The sequence below is a fragment of the Acanthochromis polyacanthus genome, chromosome 6, assembly GCF_021347895.1.
Source record: "Acanthochromis polyacanthus isolate Apoly-LR-REF ecotype Palm Island chromosome 6, KAUST_Apoly_ChrSc, whole genome shotgun sequence".
NCBI classification, from domain to species: domain Eukaryota; kingdom Metazoa; phylum Chordata; class Actinopteri; family Pomacentridae; genus Acanthochromis; species Acanthochromis polyacanthus.
In genome coordinates this window covers 37,301,342-37,316,125 of record NC_067118.1, presented here as the reverse complement: position 1 = coordinate 37,316,125, position 14,784 = coordinate 37,301,342, and the positions used below count along the sequence as shown (strand labels likewise).

General features: G+C 39.7%; 1 protein-coding gene across 2 annotated transcripts in view; it reads left to right on the top strand.

The window, feature by feature from the left end:
* huwe1 (HECT, UBA and WWE domain containing E3 ubiquitin protein ligase 1) overlaps positions 1–3,569 on the top strand; it is a 45,935-nt gene extending 42,366 nt beyond the window's left edge. For both annotated transcript variants that reach the window (XM_022199257.2, XM_051949164.1), the window contains 5 exons: positions 94–199; positions 437–554; positions 1,072–1,253; positions 1,692–1,882; positions 2,706–3,569. In XM_022199257.2, the coding sequence (XP_022054949.1) occupies positions 94–199; positions 437–554; positions 1,072–1,253; positions 1,692–1,882; positions 2,706–2,808 (700 nt within the window). In that variant the 3' untranslated portion in view covers positions 2,809–3,569. The remainder of the gene's footprint in view (positions 1–93; positions 200–436; positions 555–1,071; positions 1,254–1,691; positions 1,883–2,705) is intronic.
* Positions 3,570–14,784: the final 11,215 nt, after the last annotated feature.

Sequence of the window (14,784 nt, the reverse complement as noted above, 5' to 3'; positions counted from 1 at the left end):
CATTGTGGCAGCAAGGAAGCTGATTAGTTCTGTTATGTTGCCTTTTAATTGAATGTGTTAAAAATATGAGTGAATTTTCTGTGGGGTCACTAGGTACACAGACATGGAAAGCGAGGACTACCCGTTCTTCCAGGGCTTGGTGTACTTGCTGGAGAATGACGTGTCCACGCTGGGCTATGAGCTGACATTCAGCACAGAGGTTGGTATCTTTTTCCCAAGGTTTCAATTAATATGCTTTTTTTTCCCCCTTCTTATCATTGTGTGTGTTGAAATTGAGGTTGGGGCTGCTTGGTTTAAATGTCATATGTTTAATGTTCTGGTAAAATGTACTTTAACCTTATAATTCTCCGTTACCTAAAATATAACATTCGACTGAAACTCTGCAAGACAAGTGATGCTGAAAGTCTTCATGTGCTTTGTATTTTTGTATTTTTAGGTCCAGGAGTTTGGGGTGTGTGAAGTGAGAGACCTCAAGCCCAACGGAGCCAATATCCTCGTCACAGAGGAGAACAAGAAGGAGTATGTGCACTTGGTGTGCCAGATGAAGATGACAGGTGAGTTTGTGGTCATTTCACCAAAGATTCAAGATCTTTATGTTTCACAAACACAGTTACTGTATATATAGTGTAATTCAAAGTGAAATGTATTGTGCCCCTGTTCCAGACCAAAACAATAGGAGTAATTGAATTAAATAAACGCAGTAAGACTTTAATGATACTAAATTTTACTACCAAAAACAACCAGTCAGTGCTAATGGATTAATCTGTATATTTTAATCAGCAGATGCCATTTTACAAGCTCAGGCATGAATGTAATAAATGTTATTTTGAGTGTTTCCACTAGGTGGCATTACTGAAGTTTTGAATGAATGAATGTGCAGCAGAGTGTTAAAGGTGCTCTCTGGAAGAAGCCTCTTTCAGCTGCTGCCTGATTACATTACTCAGTGAAACTTTCAGTTTTCAGCTGCTTAATTAGAAAAAATGATGGAGCAGTGTTACCTACAAGACAAACAGGCATATTCTCACTTCTACAGAAAGAGCTCCGTGTAAATATTTGGACTTTTTTTTTTAGGTGCAATCCGTAAACAGCTGGCAGCCTTCCTTGAGGGATTCTATGAGATCATCCCCAAGAGGCTGATTTCCATCTTCACTGAGCAGGAGCTGGAGCTGCTCATCTCTGGCCTGCCTACTATCGACATCGATGACCTAAAGGCCAACACTGAATACCACAAATACCAGTCCAGCTCTATCCAGGTATGGATTAGTGCAGCATTAATATTTATCTCTACCGACTCATGTGTGAGGGACCTAATAGTGAGATTACAAAGCTAAGATATGCAGGTTTCTTCACAATAGTCAAATGGACACATCAGGCACATCTGACTATTGTAAAGAAACCCATGAATCTTTGTTTGACTTAAATTCCGGGCTACGCAGAACTGATATAGCTACATTTTGTTTGACTCATGGCATGCAGGACTGGTTGGATGCAGTGTAAATAAACTAAAATGTGTCTAAACCAAAACAACAGACTTGGTTGCATATTGTTTAAAATGACAGAAATCTGTTCTTTTGGTGTTATTCCCGTCACGTTTGAGTTTCTAACAACTATTTTTTATCTCTGACAGAAAAGCTAAAAAATACATTGGAACACATGTATAACTATTTTTTCCCTTTTTCTTTAATGTTTAGATCCAGTGGTTCTGGAGAGCCTTGCGGTCTTTTGATCAGGCGGACCGGGCCAAGTTCCTACAGTTTGTCACCGGCACGTCCAAGGTTCCCCTCCAGGGTTTTGCTGCTCTGGAGGGCATGAACGGCATCCAGAAGTTCCAGATCCACCGTGATGATCGGTCTACTGACCGCCTGCCATCTGCCCATACCTGGTAAACACACCGCAAGATTACAAGGAATCAACCAGGGGTGTCAAACTCATTTTAGTTCAGGGGCCACATTCAGCCCAATTTGATCTCAAATGGGCTCAACCAGGAAAATCACAGCATAATAACCTATAAATAACTCCAAATTTTTCCTTTGTTATGCTGTAAAAAATGTTTGTATTTAAAGGATTATTTTTTTGCAAAACATTATGAACAACCTGAAATTTCTTAAGAAAAATTAATTTCAACAACATTATGCCAACGACAAAAAAATAGACAACACAAGGGAGACAAGGAGGAAACACAAAACGACAAAAACATGAGAAGTCTGACAAAAAAAGATGAAAAACAGGACAAAATATTATAAAAATGAGACACAAAAGGAGAAAAGCAAGAACAAAATGAGACAAATGACATGAAATACAACAAAAAGAAAACGGCAAAAATATGGAGAAACAACTTTGATTTAAAAAAGGTAAACGACAAAGGTGAGAAAAAAATGACAAAAATAGGCTAACAACACAAGCAAGACAAAAGGGAAGCATAAAACGACAAAATATTTAAAAAAAATTAGACACAAAATGGCAAAAGAACAATCAGCAATCTAGTATTTTTACATTATTATTAAAACAACTTGTCATGATCTAGAAATTATTTTAAATTTATAGTTTTACAAAATTTCAATCTGCAGTTTTACAGTTTTCTCTGTAATTTGTACACTTTACAGGGCCGCATGTTTGACAGTCCTGGCATACACGATTATAAGTATTCTGGCAGGAAGACAGTTGTAAAAATGTAACCGTGATGTTCTCGTCTGTTCCTCCCTCAGCTTTAACCAGCTGGACCTTCCAGCCTATGAGAGCTACGAGAAGCTGAGACATATGCTGCTGTTGGCCATTCAGGAATGCTCAGAGGGGTTCGGACTGGCTTAAACTGAGACTCTTAACACACACAGACATGCATACACTTAATTTAGAATTGCCCACTCCTGACACATTCACACTGATAACCTTTGAACACGCACACACACACCATCATAGACAATACTGGATTACTTGTTGAATGGCCTAGACTTGCTGGTTTCTATTCCATATTAAACAGATAAAACCAGCGAGTGAAATAGACTGATTGACATTGCGTACAACACAGAGAGCCTCATTTTGACACACTCGTGTCTCCCTTCCCAATGTAATGGCAAATGCAAGAGGGGACTTAGAGGATAAAACATGGACTAATATAAGAGATGTTTCTTCATTTAGTTTGATTTCTCTGTACAAAAGGTTTGGGAGTTTATTATGTTCAATCTTTTTTGTTCTCTGGCTGTGTAAAAAGAAAAAAGAGAATGTTGTTTGAACAGGATGGTTATAAAACCTTTGGGGAAAAAATGTTGGTGGTTTCCTGTTGCAAATTTGTGACCTCACAAGACTTGACGATGGGGAACATTTTTATGGGGGGTGTATGAACAACTTGAGAGGTTTTGGAGATATTCACAAAAATGCACTTTTCAAAGTTTTGTGGCATTTTTAAGGAAGGATGGTACAAAAAATGAAGAGAAAACCTGAAGGAGATACAAAAAAAAGAAAAAAAAACATTAACCATAAATTCTAGAGTATTTTTGGCTATTAAACCGCTGACCCAGCCTTGAGCCTTTGAATCAGAGTGGAATAACTACATGAATAAATGCATAAAATTGCGTTCATTGTCTCTTTTAACAATGTTTTAACCACTATTTTCATCAACTCATAAACACTGGTTGGGTGTTTGACAGCTTTTGAAATGAGGTATTTTCATCAGCTGAGCCCCCAATGATTCTGTGCCATCAGTCTCACATTGTGCACTCCTGTTGATCCCAGCGGTGAGTCAGACAAACTGTCCCTCCTGACAAAATCTCTTAAACATGATGTGTGATTACCGATGCCGTCCTGCAGCAGAACTCGCCTGCACGGCCCCAAGCTGCCCGCTTAAAACGAGGAGCTGGAGCTGACCCAAGCTGCCCTCCTTGATCGACTGCACCCTCGGCGATGTCTCACAGCCCACAGCGTCCCCTCTTCTCGCCGTCTTTTCGTTGCTGATGAAATGAAGGTGACAGCGCCGCCTTCATTTTCATTTCGTGGCGTTCTCGCAGGTTTCATCTGCTCATCATCGTCACAGGAGACATTTTGGGCTGCGAGAAAAGCACAGCTGTAATTGAAAATGTGAAAAACCGCTATAAATGAAATTAGTTTCACCTGTGCTGCTCTTGTTTTCAAAGCAAAAAAAGAAAAGTCTGCTGTAAGAGAAGCTTTCCCTGGCTTTATTTTGATTAGAAAAAGACTGAAGATGAAGGTTTAATCCACCTGTGTCTAGTTTGAAGTCGGGACCAGCAGGGATTTGGGTTGAAACCGTTAAATTCTTGTAATGTGTTTGCGAAGCCCTTTCAAAGTTACTAGTAGCTGTGGCACAGTTTCTAATTAATCTGTTAATTGGATTGCACCATTAAAACTGAATACCTCAGCTAGTAAAGTCAAAGTGATGTGAAACATGGGTGTTGTGGACAAAAGAATCGGCTAAATGGTAAAATAAGTACGTGTCAGGGAGCTATTAGCTTATTAGATTCAACAATGGCTGCCAATCCTTTGTAAATGCGGGTGTGACTTTGTGTTGCTTTTTTTTTTTCAAATCTAGTTTTCATGTAAACTAGAGTAAAAGTGAGATGTATTCAATTGTGCTAACCTGACCAACCCTGTCTGGTCATTTAGCCAAAATTTTAATGTCTGATACATTCATTTAACCCTCCTGTTGTCTTCATTTACAGGCACTGAAAAATATTGTTTCCTTGTCTGAAAAAAATCCAAAAATTCAGCAAAAAAAATCCCCAAATATCTGAATATTTGCAAAACCTTCAGGAAGAAAATTCCAATAATCCCTTAAAGTTTTATTTTTAAAACATCTTGTAAATATTTTCAGAAAATTAGTAAAATCTTCCCCAAAAATCCTCAAAATATCTAAAGTGATTATGTATATATCAGTAAAGCTTCTATTTTCTTTAAGAACGTTCACAAAAAAATAGATTTTTTGTATGAATGTTCGTAAACATTTTTAACATTTCTTTTTGTTCCACCCAAAAAATTTCAGATTTCCCAAAAATGTTGAAAATGTGGACATCGGACGTTTCACTGTGAATTTTTTATTTTTTTTCCCACATTTTTAAACTTTAAAATGGGTCAATTTTGACCTGCAGGACAAGAGGGTTCGTTTTTGTTTTCTTTATCCATCCTGAAAGCTTATTCTTAGCAAATTTGTCAGCTTCAGTCAACTACTTGACTAACAAACTTGGAAATTAGTGGGTTTAAATATTTAGTAAAACCTAATCAGCAATGAAACAAGTTAAATTCTTAGACCCTCCAGAAAAACGCGATTATGCGATCGCATGAATTCCCGCATTAATCACCAAAATGCCGCTGATTATGCGGGGGTCAGTTATTTCCCAAAAGGCTGCATAATCTCTGCAATACAGCGCATAATTCCCGCAAGAAGCTCATATTTCCACGAAAAAAAAAGAGAAATATGCGGGTCCCGCTTGATTTCACAATTTCCGCATAAAATGAGAAAACTATAACCAATATAAATGGAGTTGTGAGTTTTTATGTGACGCCCGGCCTGACGTCATCAGTTCGCGCATTCACACACACACTAGAAGCACGAGCTGATGCGGAGCGCAGCGCAAGTGTTGCCAACTTAGCGACTTTCTCGCTAAATCTAGCGACTTTCAAAAGCGTCCTAGCGACTTTTTTTTTGTCAAAAGCGACTAGCCACAAATCTAGCGACTTTTTCTGCCGTTTTGGAGACTGACAGGAAAACTCGGATCATTCTGTAGTTACTGTCCTCAACAAGCAGCAGGTGCTGCTGTGAGCTTCTCCCCCTCCCAAAGCACAGGCTGTCACAGTCCCAGTGTATGATTAGAGGACACATCCCTCCGCGTCCAGACGGCAGGTGAATCACGCATATTTCACAACTATTCGCATACTTTGCAACTTTCCGCAATTTCCCCGCATAAAATGGCATAAAAACCCCGCATATTCATTCGCATAATCAAGGATTTTTTTTCCGCGTTTTTCTGGAGGGTCTAAATTCAGTAGTGTGACCAACTTTAATCTGAATTTAAATGCTGGTTCTTGGACGTATTATTTACTGCTGGCTTTGTAACATTTGGGATTGTTTTGAAAGGATGGTGTTGTCTGCATGCTATAACTGAAAATGAAAGAGCATTTTGTAGGTGGTTCTTTCCTCGAAGACAACGGAAACCACAGCCTGTCCATATGCTGAGTATGTTCATACCTTTGGAAATAAACCCAAAGGCTTTTTTTTTTCAAACCTCTCCAGCCCGTTACAGTAAACATTTCACACATTGTCACAACAGGAAAGAGTTTTATTATTACATGTGATGATGATTTCTTTAAATAGCTTTCTGTGTCCAACAAACAGTCAATTCAATTTACAATTGGCCCGTTTCGTAGGGGACATTTTCACATGTAATAACAGAGGTGTAAATATTACAAAGAAATATTGATTCACTCTGTGGTGAAGGACTGTGATTTAAAATGGGAAATCTTTACATTTGACAAGCACAAACCTGTAAACACTTCTCAGTCATTTTCAGTTGATTGACTGATTGAGGACAAGTCCAGACCATCCATCCATCCATCCATCCATCCATCCGTTCTCTATACACCACTTTACCCTCACTAGGGTTGCAGGGGGTGCTGGAGCCTATCCCAGCTGACTCGGGCGAAGGCAGGGGACACCCTGGACAGGTCGCCAGTCTGTCACAGGGCTACATACACAGACAAACAATCACACTCACATTCACACCTACGGGCAATTTAGAGTAACCAATTAACCTCAGCATATTTTTGGACTGTGGGAGGAAGCCGGAGTGCCCGGAGAAAACCCACGCATGCACAGGGAAAACATGCAAACTCCATTCAGAAAGATCCCAGGCCCACTCCGGGATTCGAACCAGTCCTGGTATTAAAGTGACTATTGCAACGTTTCCTTTGGCTCCACCATTTGTACAATCCTTGTGTTTTTGCACTCTCCTCTGTATTTGCAGGATCATTGTCCACGACCCTCCATCCCTGAAAGCGGAGATTTTTGCTTCACCTGCACACCAGGTAAATACGCTTTTTCAGGTCTCACAGCAACCAACAAAGGCTTTTATCAGTGCACCTGGCTTAGGCCCGCTTCATTTTTACAACACTGAGGACAGTAAATGTGAACTCCTGACAGCTCTAACTACAGCCGGCAGTCTTTGTTTAATTTCATGTGACATTAAGTAGTTAAGTTACTGACCTGCAAGCCTCATTTCCTCAGTCAGGTGATGTGATAATGTGAATTTTAGCATGAACCCTGTGTTTGGGCAATCATTTATCATCATACCTTCATACTGAACATTGATTTCTAATAAGATGCCGATTTGCTTTTCTTTTTCCCCTTTCATCAGTGTCCACTTCTCATTTTTTTTGCACGACTTTACTCCATGGCTGTTTTCATATGTGTTCAGTCATGGAAACACTTATTAGACCACTCTTGTTTTCTTCAATATTTTGTTCATTTTAATGCCTAGTGCAACTAAAGGTACATTTACTGGGACAAATATGATGGTAACAACAAAAATAGCTATAAAGAGTTTCATTTCAGAGCTGATATCAGACATTTTTCATAGTTTTCTTGATAATAACCAAAATCACTTCTTACATTAGTAGCTATAGCATTGTGCTGCTAAAAACACCTTTTATGCATTCCATATTTTCTTTTCTGTCTGTTTCAGTCTTATGATCCACACAGCAGTTAGTACTGATCCATAACCATTGTTTCTGATGACTGCAGCCATGCGTCTTGGCATGCTCTCCACCAGCTTCTGACATTGTTCTGCTGTCACAGCAGTCTATTCCTCTTACACAAATTCAAACAAGTTTGCTTTGTTTTTGGACTGTTTTCAAGAGTAGCCCCAAACATGACCTGGTTCATTCTCCCTGTTCCACCCATAATGAAACTACCCCAGATGGTCACTGATCCACCCCCATGTTTTACTGTAGGGGCACACAGTCTGGTCTGTAGCTTCTCCAGGCTTCCTCCTAACCAGTACGTTGGCTGGAGTGGGCATCAACTGAAATTGGATTCATCCCTGAAGAGAACTTTAGCCCTGTCATCACCAAACCAATCCTTATGATCCCCAGCAAAGAGTAACCGGCTTTCCTCTGCCTTTCCTTGATGAAGGTCTTCTTCCTGCCCCGTGTGACCTCAGACCAGCTTCAAGAAGTCGGTTTCCAACTGTCCTTGCTGAACAAGTCCTATTTCCCCACAATGTCCACTCTTTTTTAAGGTCCCTGGAGGTCTGACAATAATTCCTGACACAGAAACTGATGAGTGACGGTCATCTGGTGGGTAGAAAGACGTTTCCTGCCGTGACCAGCTAGCAATTTAGTAGAACCATGTTGGGCTTGTTTGTTCTTGGTCTAATGGACCGCTGTCTTGGAGATCTTCAGTTTTTTGGCTACCTGTCTCTCACTCATGCCAGTTTCCAGCAGTGCCAAGATGGCTGCCTTTGTGGGTTCACATAATTCTTTAGTTTTAGGTATTATGTGAGAGCTGACGACTTCTGAGTTGTGCTACGGCTTGAATGTCAGCAGGAAACCACTCTAGACCTTTGCATGTGCAGTGCTGCTGATGACATGAAATGACCTCTTACATACCCTGGGAATACAATGAATGTCAGATAGGACACAAGGTATTATGGAATCAGCTGCATTTTTTGTTGTGTGCGTTGTTTTCTTCAGGTATAGTACCTTTAGTGGTACCAGGCATTAAAATGAATAAGAAATTGAAGAAAATAAGGGTGGTCTAATCTATTTTTTTCCATGACCATATGTTCTTTTCTACTAGATTATTAAATTCTGTATTTGAACATTTTCCACTGTACTTTTAAAAATGTCTAATTTTGTGAATGCACTGACAGAATTGCTGCTTAATTTTATTGTACACTGTGCAACAACAATTAAGAAATTCCATAATGAGCGAAATTAGCAGTAAATGTTGTCGTGACGCGTTTTCACCTCGAAAATGTAGAGTTTCCAAAACACAGATTTGGATTTCCTGGGTTTCTTATGTCACAAACCTCACAAACCAATCCTGACAGTTTGCAGAGTTAAACGTTCTGTATCCTTATTCTTGGTTTCTGGTTTGAATTACTCCCATAGCCCAACTTGCAAAGATGTAAAACAGTGTTTGAGCGGAGTCTAGGTGAGCTGGTGTGCTCGAGCTGCAGTAACCAGGAAAGGGTTGAGGGATGGAGACCGAAGCAGTGACCTCATAGAGCTTCACATTTTAGAGGAAGAACTGGTGTGGAGCTACTTCTAAGCCATTTTGAGCCGTGAAGGGATTATTTTCATGAGAAAACTCGGTTTCTAAATATACGTCTTTGATCCACAGAGATGAGTTTTTAGGGTTTTAATCAAAGACAGACGAGGGACTTTAGTGTCGCAGCAGCAGAGATGCACATTTCTTAGGATTAAACACTGAGATTAAACTTTCTCTTAACAATCCTTGTTTTCATCAAGAAAAATCTTAAATGCCACCGGGGGATTTAAAGCTAATTACTTTGTGTGAAGCCACAATACCCAGCGTTACAGAATCCTTCTATTTGTTCTGCCTCCCTGCTCCTCCGCTGAAGCCCTCGCATGTCTGCACCTGTCCTTCCCTCTTTTCCCTCAATCATCCCCCGTGTATCCACCTTCTTTCATCTGCTCTTGCGTGCTGAATTTGTTCCACATGAGGACTCGTACAACAGTGGAAATCGAACTGAACCCACCCAGCAGAGCTTGTTTGACCCTCCCCCACCCCGGTTGGAAACCTTCACGCCGGTGGCAGAACGGGGAGCGTCCATGTCTGATTTGGTGCGTGCTGAGGCGTGATAAATGAAATTACAGCGCTGTCATGCAGGGATTTCAGACCCCACAGTAAGGCCTGGTTTTACAGTGCACTGGCCGGCCGCCCCCCGTCATGTATGAAGCACAGATTCCATTTCCCATTGGCCACAGTTGCTTTGCATATTCTGTGAGCATCTGTTGCTGTGTTGAGCCTTTGATTTGCAATTAAAGGAGAAAACTAACCAATGCATGCAGGGAATTGACCCGGATTGACTTTTCTGCTCGTCAGGGGAATTTTCAGATTCAAAATCGTGTCGCAGCTTTGGCTGAATATCCTTCCTGTGACTGTCAGTTGGGGATGGAGACATCAGTGGTGTTGCCAAATGAGCTGTTGCAATGCATCATGGGGACCACAGAATAAACAGGATGTTCCCTGTTCTCCATGTCCCTACATTTTGGTTTCCAGCAAAGTCACTCTGATGTTTTCCATTTCATGCTTTAGGAACAATTCAGGAGTGACTGTTGCCGGAATTCTTTGTGTTTTGGTTCCTCTCGGTCTGCATAAGAGTATGACAAATTCAGCATTTGTCAGACTGCGGTTCTTCAGGATTGTTTTCATGCAACATTTTGAGAAATAAGTGGCCAGTGAACTGCTTAACCCTCAAATTGACCCGGTTTAAAATTTGAAAATCTGGAGGAAAAAATATATTTTCACAGTGAAACTTCTGGTTGATTTTTTTGATAAATGTTCTTAAAGAAAATATTAGGAGTTTTACTTATATATATATATAATCACTTGAGATATTTTTAAGATTTTTTTGGAAGATTTTTATTCATTTTTTAAAAATATTCACAAGAATCTTCTTTTGGGGGGATTTTTAAAAAAAAATAAAACTTTTAAGGAATTATTGGAATTTTCTTCCTGAAAGTTTTGCAAATTTTCAGAAATTTGGAGAATGTTTTGGCTGAATTTTTGAATTTTTTTTCAAACAAGGAATAATGTCCACATTTTCAACATTTTTGGGAAATTTTTGAACATTTTTTGGTGGAAAAAGAAAGGTAAAAAAATGTTTGAAAGTGTGAATGTTCTTAAAGAAAATATTTGAAGTTTTACTGATATATATGTAATCACTTTAGATATTTTTACTTATTTTTTGGAAGATTTTTACTCATTTTTTTTGGAAAATATTCACAAGAATTTTCATGCCACATTTGGGGAATTTTGTTCAAAAAAACTTTTACGAGAAACTTTTAAGGAATTATTGGAATTTTCGTCCCGAACGTTTTTGCAAATTTTCAGAAATTTGGGGGATTTTTTTTTTTGCTGAATTTTTGAATATTTTTCAAACAAGGAAACAATATTTTTTGGTGCCTGTAAATGAGGATAACAGGAGGGTTAAAAAGACACGGGAGATCAAGTAGATTGTGTGTGTCGGCTGCTTCAAGAAAATATCCTGCTGTTGGTACACGAAGTGCAGCAATAACAGTGATCCCTCCTCATCAGTGATAGTGGGGCCGAGGAGGAAATGAAGGCCGGTGGAGTTCATTAGTACTGACTACTTTGTATATGAGCCAGAAAGCTCTCAGCCTAATACATTTTACTGCTGCTGTCTTCAGCTGCTCAGGAATAAATCACAATATTATGGCGCTCACAGAGCAAAATGATAAAAAGCTTTTTCAGCACAGAGCCCAAATGGGCGACGGGACCAAATCAGTTCATTAGAGTAATTGGTTTAATGTTTCTAATTAGCTAGAGAGATATTTATACTGAGGAGAATTGATGATGGTGCTTAACCCTTTCTTTGCAGAAGTCATCAACCACTTCTTTCTCAGTCAAGAGTTTCATGATCCTCCAAATCACTGGGAGAAAAAGGTGAGGCCTGGCTCATACTCGTAATCAATAATGGTAATCAGCTAGCCTAGCCGCGCTAGACCCATGTTCTGAAGGCGCAAGGGTCTAGGGCCGCTCGACAGGGAGGGAGGCGGGCTAAAAGGTTGTCTTTCAAATCACTCTGCAGCAATTGGGTAGGTATACAACCAATCAGTGCAATGAATAGGCTGATGTAGTTCCTAGAGCGCCGGCGGATTGTGGCTAAGTCCCATTAGCTTCCCAACCAGCGGAGCCAACTGGTATATTAAGGATTTGCCATATCCCGTCGGCATAAGTCCAAATACGTCTTTCTTCTCAATGAAACACTTCAGTGCCGTCCTTTGTTTATCTTTCAAGTTGAATTTTAGCTTCAAATCTTTAAGGGCTGTGGCCAAAGCCGAGTCGAAAGATAACTGTTTATTATGCGCCGGTTGTTTCTGTCAGAATCGTCGTGCCTCTGTCGTCACTCCGTTACGCCCGCCTTCTGACTCTACACTTCATGGTGATTGGTCCGGACAGTTTTAGGAGCATCCAGCCTCGAGCCTTATGGAGGGTAACTAGACCCACCCTGGCAGAGAATCAAATTCGTTGCCGTGGGTTGTCTAGCGCGGCTAGGCTAGTAATTAGCAGGAGAATGCAATGTTTCCTCTGGGCCAAAATTGACCCAGTTTTAAGATTGGAAATATGGAAAGAAATATAGATTTTCACAGTGAAACTTCTGATGTCCACATTTTCAACATTTTTGGGAAATGTTTGAACATTTTTAGTGGAAAAAAGGAAATGTTAAAAATGTTTCTTAAGAATATTTACACAAAAAAAATCAACCAAAATCCAGCAATTTTTGGTTTGTATGTGAATATTCTTAAAGAAAATATATGAAGTTTTACTGATATATGTGTAATCACTTTAGATATTTTTAGGATTTTTTTGGAAAATTTTTACTCATTTTTTGAAAATATTTACAGGTATTTTCTTGCCAAATTTGGGGGATTTTTAAAAAAAAAAATTTAATGGAAACTTTTAAGGAAATTTTCTTCCTGAAGGTTTTGCAAATTTTTACAAAATTGAGGATTTTTCTTTGCTGAATTTTGGGGGTTTTTTTAGACAAGGAAACAGTGTTTTTTGGTGCCTGCAAATGAGGACAACTGGAGGGTTAAAGCCGCTATCCTCATAGCTTTGTTTCTCCCCATAAGGGCAACAAAAGCATTTGCACTGAGGTGTTGAGACAGTTTAAATAAATGGAATTTTATTTAGATGCACTGCATGGAAGGAAGGTCAGGGTTGGCCGAGGAAAAACAAAGGAAGTCATTTGTGATTTCTTCATAGTTTATCAGAAACCAGTGAGGTCTTCCAAAAATACCTCAGTTACACAACAGAGAAGGAGAGCAGTGATGGAAATTTCATCCTAACTTTTATTATTTGTGCATTATTATGTTGTTTTTCCTGCTGTGTTGTGTCAAAAAGGCTTCTGTGGAAAAGCTGCATACCTATCAAAAGTATCCACCCGTTTTTGAAGGTTCCTGCAGCAAATACTGTGTGAACTCTATGAACCAAATGTATAGATGAAGGAGAGACTTTGACATATCAAGGTGGACAGGAGCAGCCCTCAGTTTTGACAGCAGTGTGACGGGTTGGCGAGGGTGTTATGTGCTCTTGTGAATGTGTCCGGTTTGTCATCACCTCCTGATTAAGCTGCTATCTCGCCTCTGCCTGTGAGGACGACATCCAGGGAGGAGGAAAATTCACCCGAGCAGCAGTTCCCCATGCGCTGAGAAATCTCTTATACACACAGGGTGTCGCAGGCCAATAATTTTGCCAATTCTTGTTGAAATAACCTCAAATTTTCACAGAATGTATAGAAACAGATCAAGATTTTATATTTAATGTTTTATTATTGTTCAGTTTTCAGGTTGAGCCGTGCCGTTCGCTCCCAAACAAGTCATTTTGTGTCTTGGATTGTGCAGGGTGCCTTCAATGCAAAATTTGGAAAAACTTCACCAACTGGCAAGCAAATTTTGACTTGGTACCAAAAAATGTAAAGAGGACGGCTGCTCATGCAGGGCTAAAGGCCATCATCAACATCAGAAGAGAAGGTCGAGCAAGTTCATGAGCTAGACTTAGTAGGTTTTAGGATAATTCCTTTTAAAATGATGTCAGATTTTTTGGGACACTCTGTATTTGTCTGTGTTTCTTTTTCCCTGTAGGGCAAAGTGGAGAGTCAGCTGTGGGAAAAAGTTGGGCTCAGGTGGGTGCACATAGTCTGGCCTTTGGTCTCAGACATGAGCGGGAAAACCACAGAGTCCAGAGCCAAACTGGAAGTGACAGTTTGCCTACTGTAAAGGTCACAGTCTTTATTACCTCCACGCTCTGTGGTGGCTATCTATCTACCACGATGCATCTGCAGCCCCTCTTCCCCTTTAAGCTTCCCCCCTCGCCTCTCCTCAGTGGCACAGCAGTGAGCACCTTGTGGCATTTCAGAGGAGGCGAGCCACTGCATGAAATTCAGCCCTGTCACATTACAGATCACGTAATGCGGTCAACTGCTGAAGGTTATCATTCGGTGAAGTAATGTCGTTTATCCGCTGCGTCTTGTACGGCAGGATGCAATAACTGCAGGAGGATTTAATAGCTCCATCTGTAATAAGCAGCTTGTTTTATCTGTAAATATAACATGGAGAAGCTCACAGTGGGGGAAAAAGATCTCCTCTTGGTGATATTCTCATGGCTAACACGTTACACTGCAAACCACTGGATGATGTAATTCCTACATGGTGGATTGTAACAAACGATAAAGGAGAGCAAAAGGTCATTTTGATTTTTGGAGGAAAGAAAGCTTGAAAATGTGGAAAAAAAAATTATGTCCACATTTTCAACATTTTTGGGAATTTTTTGAACATTTTTTGGTGGGAAAAAAAAAATGTTGAAAAAAAATGTTTCTTTAAGAACATTCACAAAAAATCAACCAAAATCCAGCGAATTTTGGTTGATTTTTTTTGTGAATGTTTTTAACCCTCTTGGCGTCTTCATTTACGGGCATCAAAAAATATTGTTTCCTTGTCTGAAAAAAATCCAAAAATTCAGCAAAAAAATTCTCAACATTTCTGAAAATTTGCAAAACCTTCAGGAAAAAA